The 20,425-nt window shown below is 41.3% G+C and overlaps 1 protein-coding gene across 2 annotated transcripts in view; it reads left to right on the top strand.

Moving 5' to 3' along the window:
- The window catches only part of XDH (xanthine dehydrogenase), a 195,238-nt gene that overhangs the window by 161,699 nt on the left and 13,114 nt on the right, over positions 1-20,425 (top strand). For both annotated transcript variants that reach the window (XM_073628291.1, XM_073628292.1), the window contains exons 29-34: positions 6,399-6,527; positions 11,557-11,631; positions 13,361-13,413; positions 16,255-16,369; positions 18,387-18,452; positions 18,550-18,738. In XM_073628291.1, coding sequence (XP_073484392.1) covers positions 6,399-6,527; positions 11,557-11,631; positions 13,361-13,413; positions 16,255-16,369; positions 18,387-18,452; positions 18,550-18,738 — 627 coding nt within the window. The remainder of the gene's footprint in view (positions 1-6,398; positions 6,528-11,556; positions 11,632-13,360; positions 13,414-16,254; positions 16,370-18,386; positions 18,453-18,549; positions 18,739-20,425) is intronic.

The raw sequence follows: 20,425 nt of genomic DNA, 5'->3' as shown, positions 1-20,425 counted from the left end.
AGACTAGAAAAACAATAGAACAGAATAGAATAAGATATAATATATATATATTATATTTTATTCTGTTCTGTTCTATTGTTTTTCTAGTCTATTCTTTTCTATTCAAATTCAAATTCATTCTATACAAAATTCGAATTTCAGAAGCCATCTTCCGAAATTCGAATTTCGTATAGAATGAATTCAAATTCGAATAGAAATGTTTAGAATAGAATAAAAAAGAATAGCATAGAAAAAAATATATATATTATATTTTATTCTCTTCTGTTCTATTGTTTTTCTAGTCTATTCTATTTCTATTCTAATCTTTTCTATTCAAATTCGAATTCATTCTATACGAAATTCTAATTTTAGAAGCCATCTTCCGAAATTCGAATTTCGCATAGAATTAATTCAAATTCGAATAGAAAAGTTTAGAATAGAATAGAAAAGAATAGCATAGAAAAACAATGGAACAGAATAGAAAAAAAATATAATATATATATTTAACCATCTTCCAAAATTGGAATTTGGTACAGAATGAATTTGAATTCAAATAGAAAAGCTTAGAATACAATAAATTATATTTTTTTTTCTATTCTGATCTATTGTTTTTCTATGCTATTCTTTTATACTTTCTATTCTATCCTAATCTTTTCTATTGGAATTCGATTTCATTCTATACGAATTTCAAATTTCGCAAAATGGTTATATATAGTTTACTTTTTCAAATTCAGTTATTGTTTTTTTCGAATTTGATAGTTTTTTTCGAATGTGGTAGAAATTTTTCGAATTTGACAGTTTTTTTCGAATGTGGTAGAATTTTTTCGAATTTGACAGTTTTTTTCGAATGTGGTAGAATTTTTTCGAATTTGATAGTTTTTTCAAATGTAGTAAGAATTTTTTCGAATTTGACAGTTTTTTTCGAATGTGGTAGAAATTTTTCGAATTTGACAGTTTTTTTCGAATGTGGTAGAATTTTTTCGAATTTGACAGTTTTTTTCGAATGTGGTAGAATTTTTTCGAATTTGATAGTTTTTTCAAATGTAGTAAGAATTTTTTCGAATTTGACAGTTTTTTTCGAATGTGGTAGAATTTTTTCGAATTTGATAGTTTTTTCAAATGTAGTAAGAATTTTTTCGAATTTGATAGTTTTTTTCGAATGTGGTAGAAATTTTTCGAATTTGACAGTTTTTTTCGAATGTGGTAGAATTTTTTCGAATTTGATAGTTTTTTTCGAATGTGGTGGAATTTTTTCGAATTTGATAGTTTTTTCCGAATGTGGTAGAATTTTTTCGAATTTGACAGTTTTTTTCGAATGTGGTAGAATTTTTTCGAATTTGATAGTTTTTTTCGAATGTGGTGGAATTTTTTCGAATTTGACAGTTTTTTTCGAATGTGTTAGAATTTTTTCGAATTTGATAGTTTTTTTCGAATACGGTCGAATTTTTTCGAATGCGGTCGAATTTTTTCGAATTCGAATACGAAACGAAACGAATTCCGAAAACGAATGTAATGAATGCAACGAATTTAACTAAACGAATTAAGTTAAATAACGAATCGAAACGAAACGAAACTAAACGAATTTTTTCATCCTGCACATGTCTACACTCTCCTGATCCCTGCATTCTATGTGTTGCACTCCTGACCGCTGTGCTCTGTGCATTACTTACTCCTGACTTCTGCTCTCTGTGTTTTATGCACTCCTGACCCCTGTACTCTGTGCATTATGTAGTATGATCCCTGCATTCTGTGCGTTATGTACTATGACCTCTGTACAATGTGCGTTATGTACTATGACCTCTGTAATCTGTGCGTTATGCATTCTTGAGCTATGAACTCTGCATCTTAAGCACTTTTGACCTTGTGTTCTGTTCATGTTTTAGGCTCCTCCCACTGTCAGTGCAATTTTTCTACACACCACATCATTTTTTTCTTATGTGGGTTGCCAAGACCCCCTCCCCGCCACTAGGAAAAAATGTATATATGGCCCTGGAAGCGCACAATTGTCTAAAATGTCTTTGTATGCTTTATCATTAACAGTACCATTTACTGGAAACACCTGAACTCAGTATTTTTGGGGGGCGGGGGGGGGGGGGGGGTGAGGGGTCCACATACTTAGCCGTATAGTTGTAAGTGTGATGGTCAGAAGTAGAATTTTTTTTTTACCAGACAGCGTATATGTATCAAATCCTATATGGCTTTATTGTCCTTAGAGTATGAGCTCTGACACCAGCAGAAGGCTCCCTGACCTTGGGAGCAAAATGGTACGTTAAGTTGAATGGTTTAATATTTGTCCTCTTTCAGACATTTTCAGGGTTAAAACATGTGGTGAGGAGGAAACATAAGGCCACCTCACCAAATGCCTTCTGAAAAGAGATCCACTGTGGATTACTTTTCAGAGGAGTATCAATAATATGCACGTCTGAACAAGCCATTAGAGCCCTTTCAGTGCCCTTTCTTTCCTCAGAGCCCCCCCCCTAGATCCCTTTAGTGCTATGCACCCCTCAGAGCTCACCTCCCAGCTCCCCTGCTTCATCCCACTAACGTAGATACCTACAAGTCCTCGTCAGACTGCTACCAGTGATGCAGGGGCATTTTTTTCCCACTGACACTGTACCATTTTCCCTCTTAATGGGATACCCACTGGACAGCTTTTGCGGATAAGGAGGAATTGCTCTGAGGATGAACAGTTCCGCAAAGAGACACGAGATATGTATCAGAGGTTTAGACAGAGAGGTTATTCACATCATGCTCTTAAAAAGGCCAAAAACAAAGCAATAATGAGAAAACAAGAAGACCTCCTCTTGACACAGAAAAAACCCCAGCAGCCAAAGAACATCGAGCAGGACTTTCCTAGGATCATTACTAGATTTGGTTCTCAATGGACAGAGGTCTAGAGAATCCTTGACAGGCAGTGGGCACTGGCACATTCTGAGATCAGCCCCTCTAATCACTAATTTAGTAAGTCCAAGACCCCTACTCACGGCCAGGAGAGCACGCAACCTGGGTGCTGTTTTAGTCCATTCTGAGTATATACGGCCTAATGCCCCGTACACACGGTCAGATTTTCCGACGGAAAATGTGTGATAGGACCTTGTTGTCGGAAGTTCCGACCGTGTGTAGGCTCCATCACACATTTTCCATCAGATTTTCCGACACACAAAGTTTGAGAGCAGGCTATAAAATTTTCCGACAACAAAATCCATTGTCGGAATTTCCAATTGTGTGTACACAAATCCGACGCACAAAGTGCCACGCATGCTTAGAATAAATAAAGAGATGAAAGCTATTGGCTACTGCCCCGTTTATAGTCCCGACGTACGTGTTTTACGTCACCGCGTTCAGAATGATCGGCTTTTCCGACAACTTTGTGTGACCGTGTGTATGCAAGACAAGTTTGAGCCAACATCCGTCGGAAAAAATCCTAGGATTTTGTTGTCGGAATGTCCGATCAATGTCCGACCGTGTGTACGGGGCATAAAAGTGAGAGTTGGCTCACCAGGTCTAAACCTCCACCAGGGATGCACGCTTGTGGACATTGCAGTATCTGCAGGTATATACACCAAACCGATGTGTTCGCCAATTCATGCGGAGGTAAAAACTATAAAATTGAACAGTTTATTAACTGTTCAACCACACGGGTTATCTATATGCTCACCTGTCCCTGTAATAAAATCTACATAGGTAAGACTAAACGTCAACTCCGCATTAGGATTGGCGAACACATCGGTAGCATTAAGAAGAAGGACGATGATCACCTGATTTCCCTGCACTTTGCCAGGTTTCACAATGGTGACCCAAAGGGCCTGACGTTAAGGGAATCTATGTGTTAAATCTGCCCCCAGAAGGGGAGATTTTGATACCTTTCTTCTCCAAAAAGAAAAGATGTGGACATATTATCTGGACTCTATGGTTCCTAACAGGTTAAACACTGAATGTAGCCTACAGCCATTCTTAGAAAAGTGATTCTTTGTACTAACATTGCCTATTGATACTTTATCCTGCCTTCCTTGCTCTGTTTATTTTCTGACCTTTACCCAAATAATCTGTGTAATTCTCTTTTTCAATTCCTCTGGATTATTTTTGCTCCATCTGTTTGTATCATCATTGTTTTCTCCAACAAGGTTGTTCTATGTTTCTCCATCTAGCTTTCTCCACTTTTTGCCATCAACGATATCTTCTTTTGATTCCAAAATGTTTGTGCACTTACTAAGTAATCTTGCTGAATGTTCGTATTGAGAGGTGTTTATGGTGGACATCTAGTGGTTTGAGATAGGAATGACTAACTGCCTATTTAAAACATACCCCCCCCCCCGACTCCTCCTTGCTCTGAAGAAACCAGCGTCTATTGGCTGGTAAAACGCGTCAGCAGCTTGACGTCAGCATGTCACTGTGGAACCGCGCACTCTTTGATTTGAAGTGTCAGCCCCGAACGAACAGCTTACGGAGGGTTCTTTTCTCCTCGAATACACGCGGAAACATACAAAAGGCAACGAGGGACCTCTTCGTTTGGCAGAAATACAGTGATCGGCTGTTACTGAGCCGAACTCTTAGCCTGAAGGTCTTTGGGGTCGAGTTACGCTACAGGAGGACGAGGAATACCGCACAGTGGGTGAGAGTATCAACATTCCACTCATGATATACACACTTATGGATGCGCTCTATCTGTCTATAGCACTCCCCCATGACACCTGTATGAGGATTTATTCAATTGCCATTGCCTTTCTGTACCCTATCCGGAATTCTATGAACATTTAATCCTAGCTGTCTATTACATCTGCTGCAATACCTGATCGTTAATTATTGAGGGTCTTTGTTTCTGCACCAGATTGACCCCACGGAACTGCTATTTCCATCAACTTTGATAAGTACACTCAAGTCTTTCACCCACCCACCTGTTATACCACTTTCTATGGCTGATGTACTATTACCACTAGGAGTCCTTATCATAGAAACCAAGTGTTCTGATCAGGAATTTTTAAATATACTATTTATCTTCTACTAGCCATGCTACTTTACTACTAGTGTCTGTAAGTGGTGTCTGTGGTGTGTATGTGTGATGTGTAGCTGCGGCTCCTCGTGTTTTTAATCTATTGACAACGTTGTCGTTATTTTAATCGGTCTGTGTTAGCCATTAATCTGCCCCCCCCCCTTCCCCTGGTTTATGTTTATTGGTGTGTTATGTATTTTTGTACTAATAAAGCTAGTTTGTATTCACCATAGTGTTCTGTTTTTGCCCTCTTAAGAGAACTTTATTCTCTTAGTTTTTCCTGTATGCTTATAGGGCAACCAGAACTGCATCCTGTGGGGCCCGCATGGATGAAGGTCTATACTCTCTTGTTAAAATTCTCTTTATATCAATAAGTATTTATTAAGGTTGATCCAGGCAACTACCTGTCTTTTTCCATTTTCCCTCTTAGCAACACCACCAATGCAGGGACATCTTTTCTTTCAGGTGACACACCAATGCGGGAACATTGTTTCCTTCCAGTGACATCACCAATGCAGGGACAATTTTTCTTTCCAGTGACACCACCGATGCAAAGATATTTTTTTCCTTCCAGTAAAACACCAAAAGACAGTTTTTCCCTTTTATTTCAGCCAGACACCACAGACCTAGTGATAAGTTTTCCTTTCAGTGACACCAACAAAGTAGGGACATTTTTTCCTTCCAGTGACACCACTGATGAAGGGACAATTTTTCCTTCCAGTTACATCACCGATGCAGGGATTTTTTTTCTTTTCAGTGACACCACCAACATTACATGAATTTCTCTGCACACACTGGTGTTAGCCCTTGGAGTAAGGTGGGGTCGCAGTTTTCCATCTTTAACCTGAGCACTGGATGACCTTGTGCCAGCACTGGTTAGATGCTCTGTCTGATTTTCATTGCTGTTGTGTTCCCGCTTAGAAAATTCTCTATTTGTCCTGATGACCTTTGTTAATTGAAATATTATTGATGAAAAATCTAAAATTTGGATTGCTCACCAAAACTGGAGTAGCGATAAAATCTTCCAAATAGGACACTCGTCCAATATTTCTGCAAGTTCAAGTTTCTTGTATAAGCACTGTTCCTTCCTAAAAAAAAAAAAACACGAACCCCCCCCCCCAAAAAAAAAACTTCAGTCCTGAGTGGCAGTGAGAAATTCTCTTTCTAAAGTAAAGTAAAGTATTCAGTGTGAATTAGCAGAGGAGAGTAAGCTCAGGTACAAGGCTTGCCAGGGTCAGATGTTAGACTGCATATTAATTTCTCTCCTGTCAGAGGTAAAAACGAGGGTAAAGGTGATTGTTTTTTTGTAATTTTAAACAGCAACTTGTGCAAAAAATAAAAAATAAAAAAATAATTAAAATGCAGAAAATATATGCACATTCAAAAAATATTGTGCTAATATCCATTTTTCTATTCTCATATACTGTAGGTGGCCAGTAAGGCTCTGGGAATACCAACATCTAAAATACACATCAGTGAGACCAGCACAAACACGGTGCCCAACACATCGCCAACCGCCGCCTCCGCCAGCTCGGACCTCAATGGAATGGCTATTTATGTATGTAGCTATAAATGCCAAGGCATTTTATTTAGGTGTATAGGCAGAACTGTTGTTATGTCAGTGCTAGGAAGACTTGACTAACAGGTGATATGTAGACCATTGTTATTCAAAAAAAGTGTTTGTGACTCTCATCATATGCCCCCCGTGATGCAGTAGATTGTAAGCTCATCTTACATTTTGCAATCCAATTGTGGTATCTCATTTAGATCTTCCTGCGAGTGCGGATGAGTCAAATGTATGAATGTACTCAAGTTCAGTTCAACGGCCATTCGGTGAACATATCATATGTAGCACTGCTCTCTTGGGGACTGCTTGGATTTACCTGCTCATCTGCACCATCATGACCCTGAGAACATTCCACCCCACCTGACACTTTGGGTTCAGACATCTTTGTACCACCTTAAAAGTAATAGGTCAAACCACTCAATGAGGTTATATTCTATTAACGTTTCCTGAATAACTCAAGGAAGATTTTGTTGCACAAAGGAGGTAATGGATCAACTGAACTGTGGATGACAGTCCTAGTTCAGAAGAAGAATTGCTCCACAATAATACAAGTTAAAACAATCTGGAGATAACAGTATATGATATACACGTATTGACAATGGAGTACCACTTGGACATGACCTGAAAGGATAAGCAAGAATTGAGCATTAGTTCTGGCAAGACTTCTAAAGGGGAAACCCAGACTGGCCTGTTCAACTGTAATCCTAATGAGAGATCAATTAAACAAGAATGGTATATATATATATATATATATATATATATATATATATATATATATATAGATATATTTTGGAATTTTTATTTATTTTTTTTTTTTAGTACTAGTAATGGCGGTGATCAGCAAATTATAATGGGGCTGTGATACTGCGTTGGAGAATATGACACTAACTAACACAGGGGGGAACAGAATAACTGCTGCTGACATCACAAGTGACTCTAATACAGTGATCAGTGCTAATAATATACACTGCCACTTTACCAAAGACATTGGCTGGGAAAGGGTTAACATTTAGGGGCAATCAAGGGGTTAACTGTGTGCCTAACAATGTGCAATGTGTGAACTGTGTACTGTTTTTACTGAGTAATGTGCCGGTTTTTACTCCCTGCTTGCAGGGAGAGAAAAAAACAGTACATCCCTGACTGTAGAGAGCTCTGTGTTGTTTACCAACACAGAACTCTCTTCTGTCATTTGCACAGCCGATCAGCAAGTTCCAGCCATAAGTCATTGGCTGGGACCCGCTGATTAGCTTGTGCTGTTGTGAATGACCGCACAGCCGGGGCGGCATGCATGCGTGCGCCTCCTACCCAGAAAAACTGGATCACGTAAATGTACGTGATCCATTACAACGGGACGATCTGCCGCAGTAAATCTGCAGTAGGCAGTCCACAAGCAGATAAAATGCACAATTTCTTTCAATAAGATGCCTGAGAGTGCCTTAACCAGTTTGTGAAGTGTGGCATCTGTACAATGTATACAGCTTACTGCAGCAAAACTGGCATCTGCAAAGAAAAAAAGTGCTGTATAAATTGCTGGTAATATACTTTTCCCTTCAAGCTTCCTTTATTTTGTAAAAAATGGCATGGGGACCCCACAAAATACATACCAGAAAATAAAACATTTTCTCTCACAAAAAAAAAAAAAAAAAAAAAAAAAAAAAGGATGTGGTCCCTCTTAAAATCAATAATAGTTCCTTCTTCGGATATGGTACGGATTTTAAGGAAGAACCTCTGCACCAAAGACAAGAAAAAGTTGGTGTGGTTATTTGATATAGATGTTAAGGGGAAACTGGCACCTTTGAGTTTTTAAAGGATTTCCCCTTTTAAATCTGTACACGATATGAAGGCTCTAGTATAGGTTTTTAACATTTTTAATGTTTTTTGTGCAGGGTTACCTCTTAAAATCCATACCAGTTCTGAAGGGGCCTGGTGTTGATTTTAGGGGTGACTCCACACCATTTTTTTTTTAGCATGGGGTCCCCCTTGAAGGGCCTATTATAAATTATGAGGGTAACCCCACATTTTTTCTTGTTTTGTGTGATGTCTCCCCCTTCAAAATGCATTCCAGTTCTGAAGGGTCTGTTTAGATCTGCAGCTGCAACTCCTGTATCAGCCTGCTGACTCGCTGTCTAATGAGCAGATTGCACAGAGATGACACAGAAAGCTAAATAGTTTAGCCATGAAGTGGATTTTGAATTATAAGAGTGCTAGAAAAGAAGAAAACTTTCGCAGGAAGAACAGTATCTGTGCATGAAGCTGTTTGCTGCGATGTTCAGGTCTGTGCATGTTATGTGCTGGGAGTAGGGAAACCTATTCATTTCAACTGACTGCCCAACCCGCAAGAAACGTGGGAAAAAAAGTCCCCGGCCTTTTTATAAAATTAAAACCACATTCAACCCTCTTCCTCTGAGCACCGGCTTTCCTGGACATGCTCCAGCCTGTTACTGGACAGTGAAAGGATAAGCAGCACAGTGATGAGCTCATCTCTTTCACTCTGCTCTTTCCTCCTGTCAGCATGTTTCCTGTCAGCACATGAACTGACTGGCTCCTTGTACTGCAAGAGTCTGATACCAGGTCACACTTGCATTGCTTGCATGTAAAAAATAAATGTAATGATATATTAACCAGTTGCCGACCAGCTGCCGCAATTACACTGCGGCAAGTTGGCACGGCTGCGGGAATCGACGTACTGGTACGTCGGTTCGTGCACTCGCGATTGCGGGATAGAGAGCCAGAATGGGATCTGTCAATGTAAACAAACAGATCCCTGTTCTGACAGGGGAGGAGAGTGATCAGGAACAGCGATCTCTCTCTTCTGCCAGGCAGCCCATCCCCCAAACAGTTAGAGCCCTTTCACACCGGGCCGCCCATAGCGTCGGCGGTAAAACGCCGCTATTTTTAGCGGCGTTTTACCGTCGGATTAGCGGCGCATTTCGGCCGCTAGCGGGGAGCTTTAACCCCCTCGCTAGCGGCCGAGAAAGAGTTAAAACCACCCGCAATGCGCCGCAATAGCTGCGTTTTGCCGGCGGTATCCTAGCGCTGCCCCATTGATGTCAATGGGGAGCAGCGGTGGAGGAGCGGTAAACACGCCGCTCCTTCACCGCTCCAAAGAAGCTGCTGGCAGGACTTTTCCTGACGTCCTTCCAGCGCAGCGCTCCGGTGTGAAAGCCCTCAGGCTTTCATTCTGGAGACAATGCTGCAGCTGTTTGAGGGCGGATTGCAGGCGCTATTTTTAATGCTATAGCGCCTGCAAAACACCCTCGGTGTGAAAAAGGGGTCTTAGAAACACCTCCCAGGGAACAAAGTTAACTCTTTGATCTCCCCCTAGTGTTAACCCCTTTCCTGCCTTTGTCATTTATACAGTAATCAGTGCACTTTTATGGCACTGATTACTGTATTGGTGTCACTGGTCACCAAAAAGTGTCACTTAGGGTCAGATTTGTCGGCCGCAATGTCGCAGTCCTGCTAAAAATTGCACATCGCCGCCATTACCAGTAAAAACAATAAAAAAAATTAAAAGTCCCTAAATCTTACCCCTATTTTGTATATGCTATCATTTTTGCGCAAACCAGTCAATATACGCTTATTGCAATTTTTTTTACCAAAAATATGTAGAAGAATACATATTGGCCTAAAATGATGAATATTTTTTTTTTTGATATGTATTATAGCAGAAAGTAAAAAATATATATATATATTTTTTCAAAATTGTCGCTCTTTTTTTTGTTTATAGCACAAAAAATAAAAACCGCAGAGGTAATCAAATACCACCAAAAGAAAGCTCTTGTGGAAAAAAAAAGGACATCAATTTTGTTTGGGTACAGCGTCGCACGCTGTGCAATTGTCAGTTAAAGCGATGCACTGCTGTATCGCAAAAAAATGGCCTGGTCAGGAAGGGGGTGAATCCTTCCGGGGCTGAAGTGGGTAATGATTACAACACTGTATTAACGGCTTGCCGACCGGCTCACGCCGATATACGTCGGCAGAAGGGCACATACAGGCAGATTAACATACCTGTACATTGACCTTTAAGAAGTGATTTGCAGGCGTGCGCCGCAACCTCCGTGAGTGTGATTTCGGGTCCCGCGGACTCTATGTCCACGGGGATACCCACGATCATCTCACGGAGAGGAAGAACGGGGAAATGCTGATGTAAACAAGCATTTCTCTGTTCTGCCTAATGGCACTGATCACCGCTCCCTGTAATCGGGAGCAGTGATCAGTATCGTGTCACACATAGCCCCTCCCCCCACAGTTAGAATCACTCCCTAGGACACACTTAACTCCTACAGCGCCACCTAGTGGTTAACCCCTTCACTGCCAGTCACATTTACACAGTAATCAATGCATTTTTAATTGCACTGATCGCTGTATAAATGTGAATGGTCTCAAAATCGCGCCAAAAGTGTCCGATCTGTCCGCCATAATGTTGCAGTCATGATAAAAATCGCTGATCACTGCCATTACTAGAAAAAAAAAAATTAATAAAAATGCCATAAAACTATCCCCTATTTTGTAGACGCTATAACTTTTGCGCAAACCAATCAATAAACGCTTATTGTGATTTTTTTAACCAAAAATGTTTAGAGGAATATGTATCGGCCTAAACTGAGGGAAAAAATGTTTTTTTATTTATTTTTTGGGGATATTTATTATAGCAAAAAGTAAAAAATAATGCGTTTTTTTTTCAAAATTGTCACTATTTTTCTGTTTAAAGAGCAAAAAATAAAAAAGGCAGAGGTGACCAAATACCACCAAAAGAAAGCTCTATTTGTGGGGAAAAAAGGACGTCAATTTTGTTAGGGAGCCACGTTGCACGACTGCGCAATTGTCAGTTAAAGCGACGCAGTGCCGAATTGCAAAAAGTGGTTAACTTGTGTCTTTAATATCTGCCTAGAATTCAGAATTGGTACCCCTTTGTACTTTTTTCATGTGTATTTGTTTAAGGCTGTCATTGACGTTTGGTGGCCTATTTATTACAATGATGGTTTGTTGTGATGTAACAATTTCTCTTGTTCTATAGAAAGCTTGTCAGACACTACTGCAGAGGCTGGAACCCTACAAGAAATCCAACCCAAAAGGCTCATGGGAAAGCTGGGTATGTAAATCATACATGGCAGCTAAGCATTTTCTACTCTTGCCTGGCAGCATTGGGGTCCTCCTAGGTTTGATTCCTACCAGGGATCTAGCTGCATAAAGCGTTCTGTGGTTTGTGAAGGTTTATATTAGGTGCTCTGGTTTGATCCCCAAGTCTAAAAATGAACTGGTATATTAATCAGCTTTTACCCAAAACTGGCCTTTATGCACAAGCATAGATGAATGTCCATGCTGGGAATGTTAGATGGTAAACCAGGCCACACATATGCAGTGATAATGTATCATGTGGCAATCCTATAACTATGGGAACTCTTGGCTGACCATTGTTGGGTGAGGATTAGTTGGCCAGGTTTTAAAATCTTGTCTAATTACTGTTGTTTTTCCTGATATACACCAGGAGATACCTGACCACACTCCCTCCTCTTCGGTCACTTGGTGTCCCTGCTTTTTTATGTCTAAAACTATGATCATAGGCATAGCCTGACAGTAAAATCATACTTACTCATCTAACCAACCTCTAAGGTCTGTAGGACATAAGCCCCTTTAGTATGAAGGACTCATGGGTTTGGTGCTGTCTGTAAAATGCTATGTTATTAAACACTCCTTTAAAGTGGTTATAAACCGCTGAAATGAAAAATGAACAAAGCATATCCTTCTATAGCATGTACCTGCCTTCATCCAAAGCACTTCACGTGATTTCTCACTGCTTTCTCATTCCTCTGCTATCTGAGTCACTGCTGACAGTCTATGCCAATACTAAGCAATCCTGGGGGATGGGCCTGCAATCCCCCAACATACAGCAGGTGATTGACAGCCTCAGCTGTGCATGTTTCCCTATAAGACTGTGTAGAGAGTGGTGTCCATTCTCCACTCAGGTCTCAGATTACGCTCAGATCTCTGCTCTATAATGTGCAATGAGTGACATCAGATCCCCACCCTTTGCAGAACTACACTGCATATGAGCACCACGAACCAAAAATGCAATTTAATTTATTCATAATATTCAAAACAAACTCACCCATCCATCCATGTCTCCATGCTTTATTTTGCTAAAAAATTACTTTGAACCCCCTAGCATTTCTGGCCATTGCCTTCTTGAGTAAAGACAGATGATTAATGTAGCAATATCAATCAACATCAATATTTTCCAGTTCCATTTTTGTAGCATGAGCCTTTGAAATTTTGGTCTGTTTAGTTTTGGCCTAAATGGTGGCCCCGTTGTCCTGCAGTGCGCCCTCCTAACTGGTACTGCATTTCACATGCTGTGCTCTGGCACTATATTCGTGGGATGCAAATGCATTACAGGCGCTGTGCTTAGGGGGCACATTTGCATTATGGGCGGCACACAAGGAATTATGGGTCATGTAATGCCGATGTCCGATGTGCTCAGTGTGCATTCCCAACCAGGAGTAAGGTGAAGGCTGAAGAAAGGGACACAGGAAAGAAAAATTGAGTACTGATAAAGTAAAAGTTTAGGGCACAATAAAGGAAAATAACCCTATATTAAATAGTAGTTGCATGGAACTTAACATCAGCATTATTAACTGAAGGTTTAGAACAGCTTAAATAACTAGTCAATTTTTCTGGATAATGTTGCCCTCTGCTGGTCAGTCTGTATATTGATTATAAATTTTGGCAAGCCACCTGTAAGGGCAGTGAATATATTTGCATCTCATTTCGAAGTTATTAGCATGGCATAAGGGTGATTCATGTCTTATTCTCTGTTCCAGATAAAAGCGGCTTATGAGGACCGTGTGAGCCTCTCTGTCACAGGATTCTACAAGTATGTCAATCACTTGTTAACATTTGATTCAGCTCTGTTATCTTGTTGTATATTATTATGGTTTCATATAGTTACAGTCTGTGGTTTTCCATAATTTTCTGTAACAGCAACTACAACTAGCAACAGTATAATTTTTCAAAAAAGCTACACCTTTTATCATTAAAAAGCTGACCTTGAGCCAGTAACTTTGCCTAGGGCTAATGTCTTCAGTCTGCTGCAGGCAGGAGGAAGCATTTCCTCAGTCTCCTCTCTTCAAGTGTTTAGACTGCAACTTTATAACGTGTTAGTGAATCGCAAGGTCAGAGGCTGATCTGTGTACAGACATTTGTGAACACATCTCTGAGCCAGCAACTCAGTCCAGGAAGTAGATGCTGAACAAAGATGGCCCTGCCCTTCTGGAGAGATAGCCATATTTATGCCTAGTCAGATACTGTACTGTAATCAGTAATTCATACACTGGTATGTGTTACACTTATATTTTGCCAGGTTCACTTTAGATTTTTTTAATTTGTAGAGAATGATATGTATTATTACAGGTTCTTATATAGCACCGTTAATGTACACAGCGCTTTACATATACAGTGCCTTGAAAAAGTATTCACACCCCTTGACATTTTCCACCTTTTGTCATGTTACAACCAAAAACGTAAATGTATTTTTTGGGGATTTTATTTAATAGACCAACACAAAGTGGGACATGATTGTGAAGTGGACGGAAAATGATAAATGGTTTTGCCAATTTTTTCCACATAAATATCTGAAAAGAGTGGCGTGCAATTGTATTCAGCCCCCTTTACTCTGATAACCCTAACTAGAATTTAGTGGAACCAATTCCCTTCAGAAGTCACCTAATTAGTAAATAGAGTCCACCTGTGTGTAATTTAATCTCAGTATAAATACAGCTGTTCTGTGAAGCCCTCAGAGGTTTGTGAACAAACAGCATCACGAAGGCCAAGGAACACACCAGACAAGTCAGGGATAAAGTTGTGGAGAAGTTTAAAGCAGGGTAAATTATAAAAAAAATATCCCAAGCTTTGAACATTTCACGGAGGACTGTTCAATCCATCATCCGAAAATGGAAAGAGTATGGCACAACTGCAAACCTACCAAGACATGGCCGTCCATCTAAACTGACAGGCCGGACAAGGAGAACATTAATCAGAGAAGCAGCCAAGAGGTCCATGGTAACTCTGGAGGAGCTGCAGAGATCCACAACTCAAGTGGGAGAATCTGTCCACAGGACAACTATTAGTCGTGCACTCCACAAATTTGGCCTTTATGGAAGAGTGTCAGGAAGAAAGCCATTGTAGAAAGAAAGCCATAGGAAGTCCCGTTTGCAGTTTGCGAAAAGCCATGTGAGGGACACAGCAAACATGTGGAAGAAGGTGCTCTGGTCAGATGAGACCAAAATTGAACTTTTTGGCCTAAAAGCAAAATGCTATGTGTGGCGGAAAACTAACACCGCACATCACCCTGAACACACCATCCCCACCGTGAAACATGGTGGTGGCAGTATCATGTGGTGGGGATGGTTTTATACAGCAGGAACAGAGAAGCTGGTCAGAGTTTATTGGAAGATGATGGAGCCAAATACAGGGCAATCTTAGAAGAAAATCTATTAGAGTCTACAAAAGACTTGAGACTGGGGTGGAGGTTCACCTTCCAGCAGGACAACGACCCTAAACATACAACCGGAGCTACAATGGAATGGTTTAGATCAAAGCATATTCATGTGTTAGAATGGCCCAGTCAAAGTCCAGACCTAAATCCAACTGAGAATCTGTGGCAAGACTTGAATATTGCTGTTCACAGATGCTCTCCATCCAATCTGACAGAGGTTGAGCTATTTTGCAAGGAAGAATGGGCAAAAATGTCACTCTCTAGATGTGCAAAGCTGGTAGAGATATTCCCAAAAAGACTTGCAGCTGCAATTGCAGAGAAAGGTGGTTCTACAAAGTATTGACTCAGGGGGGCTGAATACAAATGCACCCAACACTTTTCACATATTTATTTGTCAAACATTTTGAAAATCATTTATCATTTTTCTTCCACTTCACATTTATGTGCCACTTTGTGTTGGTCTATCACATAAAATCCTAATAAAATACAATAATGTTTTTGGTTGTAACATGACAAAATGTGGAAAATGTCAAGGGGTGTGAATACTTTTTCAAGGCATTGTATATTGTACAATCGCATCAGTCCCTACCCTCAAAGAGCTTACAATCTAAGTTCCTATTCATACATACACATACTAGGGCCAGTTTAGAAATAATCCAATTAACCTACCAGCATGTCTTTGGAGTGTGGGAGGAAACCTGAGTACCCAGAGGAAAGCCACACAGGCACAGGGAGAACATGCAAACTCAATGCAGGTAGTGCTGTGGTTGGGAATTAAACCAACAACCCTAGTGCTGCTAGGCAGAAGTGATAACCACTTAGCCACTGTGCTGCCCCACTCAATTAAAAAACTTTCTTACAGTAATAATAATAAAAAGAAAATCTATCGATCTACTGTATCTATCTACTCTTCCTGAAGGGAGATCTTTGTATCCATGAGATATGCTGGATGTTATTTTAATCTTGTTGTGAACGAACACCATTATTAAAAGATTTTTTGCTTCCTTGTTCTGGCTCTCTCACAGCATTAAAAACTTGACAGATGGGTCTAACCACTCCCCAATTTATTCAAACTAAAGAAAATTGCTTTGACACACACTTTATATGTTTATTAATATTTTATATGTACAGTGAAAAAACTCATATAATAACAATTTATAATCTTTCTCATTTAAAAAACATAGACTGAATCCATTTTGATTTGCCTTTTGTTCATTTCAGGACTGAAGGAATCGGGTACGACCCCATAAAGAATGAGGGCAACCCCAGCAACTACTTCAGCTATGGAGTAGCATGTTCTGAAGTTGAGATTGACTGTTTAACTGGCGACCACAAGGTATCAACACCCAAATTGTTACTTATGGAATTTTTTTGGGCTTACTTGACACCAGGCTCCAGCAGTTTTCAGCAGTTGGGTGGCATATTACCACAAACAATACCATAGAAGATTTGTAGCTTAGCCACTAGAGGGAGCACTCTTTGGTTCAGTGCAAATAGTATCTCTATCTCTTTTTCTCTCTCAGCAACTATAGAGATAAGGTATTAGCTACACAGGCACTCAAATTCTTTAAATCGGTCAGCTGTTTTCCAAAAGTTGATAAATGGTGGATGATCTAGCAAAGTGGAACAGTACAGGGTAACCAAAGTACAGTACTTCTAAGCATGAAGCAGAAACTGCATATGTAACTAGCAAACATTTTACATTCATAATTACAAACAATAAAAAAAAGCAAGGTAATTAAATATTATCTCCCATTAATAAGCGCAACTGTGTTTCAGGCTTACCATGGGCGTCCGCAGAACTTTTTTCAGAGGGGGGCATCATTTTAGGGTCACCCATGCTCCGCCCCTTTTCGACAATGTCATTATTACATTGTCATGGTCAGAGACAGCAGGCATAGTACAGTCCCTAGGATAAGTAATAGGTAATGGCCGACAGGCCCTCTTACCAGACCCAGCGAAACTACAGAAGTGATCCCTCCGGCTGGATGATCGCTCACTCTGGGTTCCCCAGGCCGATTCTTGTCAGTAGTGTAGCATGTCTGTACCCTGGCAGTGGCTCAGTCTCTCTCTCTCTGGTGGCACTGGGCAGCGCGGCTCTCTCTGGTGGCTCTGGGTAGCGTGGCTCTCTCTCTGGCTCTGGGTAGTGTGGTTCTCTCTCTGGCACTGGGTAGCGTGGCTCTTTCTCTGGTGGTGTTAGGTAGTGTGGCTCTCTCTCTGGTGCTGGGTAGCGTGGCTCTCTCTCTGGTGGCACTGGGTAGCGTGGCTCTCTCTGGTGGCACTGGGTAGCATGGCTCTCTCTGGTGGCGCTGGGCAGTGTGGCTTTCTCTGGCTTCCGCCCCGCACACGCCTCTTTCTTTGTCCTGTAGCACTTACTCCCTCAGCTTTTTTCCAGGCTGCAGTCTCTCAATCTCTCTCTTGATCGAGCTGTACCCTCCTTCCTGTGGAAAATGGGGCTGCCAATCTTTGGGACTACATGTCCCATGATGCTCTCCTCTCCTAGTCTCCTTTGATTGGCCCTCAGTTATGGCCAATGGGGAAGGAATGGAGTGGGCTGGAAGCTGGGCAGGGAACCTGGTGAAAGCCGCCGTCTCTTCTCCCTGACAGAAGAAAGGGGGGGCGAGCAGGGGAAAAGCTTGCCTTTCTCCTGACACAGTGCCGCTGAGTTCTCTGCTGGACTGAGCAGGGAAAAGAGCCTGCAGTCACACTACACTGATGGGGGGGCTTGACAGCACCTTGATGGTGTCACCCCTCTGGCTGCCGCACCCCCATAGCGAAGCCACTGTGCTGAATGTGCCGATCCGATTCGGGGGGCACTTGACCCCCCCTTGCCCCTACCTGCGGACGCCCATGAAGCTTACCCCTTAATCCCCCTCGTCCTAGTGGCCCTGCCTCTTCTTACTTCCATTTGTGTTGAATCTGTGACACGCTGAGCCCTCTGATATTCTAAAGAAGTGGTGGTTGGTCCTCAATGATACACAGTCTCTGTGCAGAGGTGGCCATCTTAGTAGAGGCAGGGTTTTGCTTCCTCATGTCAGGGCCTCCAACAAAGAGTACCGTGAGCAGCACGTGGTGACATCACCAAACCTGAGACTAGCAATTAGAAGCAGCAGTATAGTGTCTGCGATCTCACACTCTAGATATACAGCTATGAAGCTACAAAACAGGAGTGCCAAGGCACACTTACATACCAGGAAGTTCAATGCTATTTTTTAGGAGAAATTCAAGACAAAAAGTAGATTTTTCCAGATACTGCTTAGGCACAATTAACATTTCTAAATGTTCCTTATGAAAGAAAAAAAATCTTCAGTTTTTGCGTTCAGGTCCACATTAATATTCCAACCTTTTTACAGAACCTGCGCACAGATATAGTAATGGATGTTGGCACCAGTCTTAACCCTGCAATAGACATAGGACAGGTGAGTAACTCAGAACTGCTAGTTGTTGCTAATTTAACCAAACCTACCTGGTCAGTATGGTGGCACCAGAATGGAAGTTATCTATATGTCCACACAGGTTGAAGGAGCTTTTGTACAAGGCATTGGCCTGTTCACCATGGAAGAGTTGAAGTATTCTCCAGAGGGCAACCTATATACACGAGGCCCCGGGATGTACAAAATTCCAGCTTTTGGTGACATCCCAGCAGAATTCAATGTATCCCTCCTGCGTGATTGTCCGAACAGCAAAGCTATCTACTCTTCCAAGGTATGACATTTTAGATTAATGTCTCTGACTTGGGAATTGGTAATGTAAAGCACTAAGGAAATCACTAAGGCACTAATGAAAAGCACTAAGGATCTTTTTTTATTTCTCTAGCATAGACATTTTCCTCAACATATTTCAAAGGACATTGATTGAGGTCAGTCACTGCCCCATTCAAAGATGGTGAAAAGTTACAGACTTATGCCCCGTACACACGGTCGGATTTTCCGATGGAAAATGTGTGATAGGACCTTGTTGTCGGAAATTCCGACCATGTGTAGGCTCCATCACACATTTTCCATCGGATTTTCCGACAGACAAAGTTTGAGAGCAGGCTATAAAATTTTCCGACAACAAAATCCGTTGTCGGAAATTCCGATCGTGTGTACACAAATCCGACGGACAAAGTGCCACGCATGCTCAGAATAAATAAAGAGATGAAAGCTATTGGCTACTGCCCCGTTTATAGTCCCGCCGTACGTGTTTTACGTCACCGCGTTCAGAATGATCGGATTTTCCGACAACTTTGTGTGACCGTGTGTATGCAAGACAAGTTTGAGCCAACATCCGTCGGAAAAAATCCTAGGATTTTGTTGTCGGAATGTCCGAACAAAGTCCGACCGTGTGTACGGGGCATTAATGTGGACTTTTCAGTATTTCAAGGCTAAGGCAGGCCATAGATTATGCAATTTTCTTTCCTTCCACCATGGGTGGAAGGAAAGAAAGTTGTTCAAATTCCCCATCAACACAGTCAGTGTTGATGGGGGAATCCCTCTCGCTTATGTGTTCTGCCGGCAGGGAGAGTGGGGAGCCTTTGCTGCCAGCAGTGCACCATGATTAGTATTGCCGGCTAAAGCCAGCAGCACTAATCATTCGGGAAAAACCCAACAGGCTGGTTGTACACTAGACGTTTGATAGATTCACTTGTGCACAACTAGGGTGCCTGTACATGGATCTAAATTTGGCCCGGTCCCTGCTGACAATTTGACAATGCGCCATTTATCTTTACACATGAACAGACCCTTGAAGATTTTCCATTTCAAATAATGCTGCTTCTATGGAAGAAATTACACAAGAATATAATGTACATGGGAAACAGTCTTATGCTGTGTACACACGGCCGGACTTTTCGACCAGACTGGTCCGACGGAACAAATCTATCGGACAATCCGACCGTGTGTGGGCTTCATCGGACTTGCAGCAGACTTTTTCGGTCAAAAATAAGACGGACTTTAGATTTAAAACATGTTTCAAATCTTTCCGACGTATTCGAGTCTGGTCGAAAAATCAGTTCGTCTGTATGCTAGTCCGACGGACGAAAACCGACGCTAGCTCAGCTATTGGCTACTGGCTATGAACTTCCTTATTTTAGTCCGGTCGTACATCATCACGTACGAATCCGTCGGACTTTGGTGTGATCGTGTGTAGGCAAGTCCGTTCGTTCGAAAGTCCGTCGGACGTCCGTCAAAAGTCCATTGAAAGTCCGTCGGAAAGACCGTTGGACCTTTGATGCGGAAAAGTCCGCCCGTGTGTACTCAGCATTAAAGTTGAATAAGATATGTAAACATTTTAACAAGTATTATTCATATAGAGGTATTTTTCCAGTAAACCAGTGCCAGGTCATGAGACCATTGCCCCAGTATTCCAGTATTGCCAGCATAGTCTCTGATTTTCAGGGAACATTCAGGCA

This window comes from Aquarana catesbeiana, linkage group LG04, assembly GCF_042186555.1.
Source record: "Aquarana catesbeiana isolate 2022-GZ linkage group LG04, ASM4218655v1, whole genome shotgun sequence".
In the NCBI taxonomy this organism is placed as follows: domain Eukaryota; kingdom Metazoa; phylum Chordata; class Amphibia; order Anura; family Ranidae; genus Aquarana; species Aquarana catesbeiana.
The sequence above is the reverse complement of the archived record's forward strand: the minus strand, read 5'-3'. Positions and strand labels throughout refer to the sequence as shown.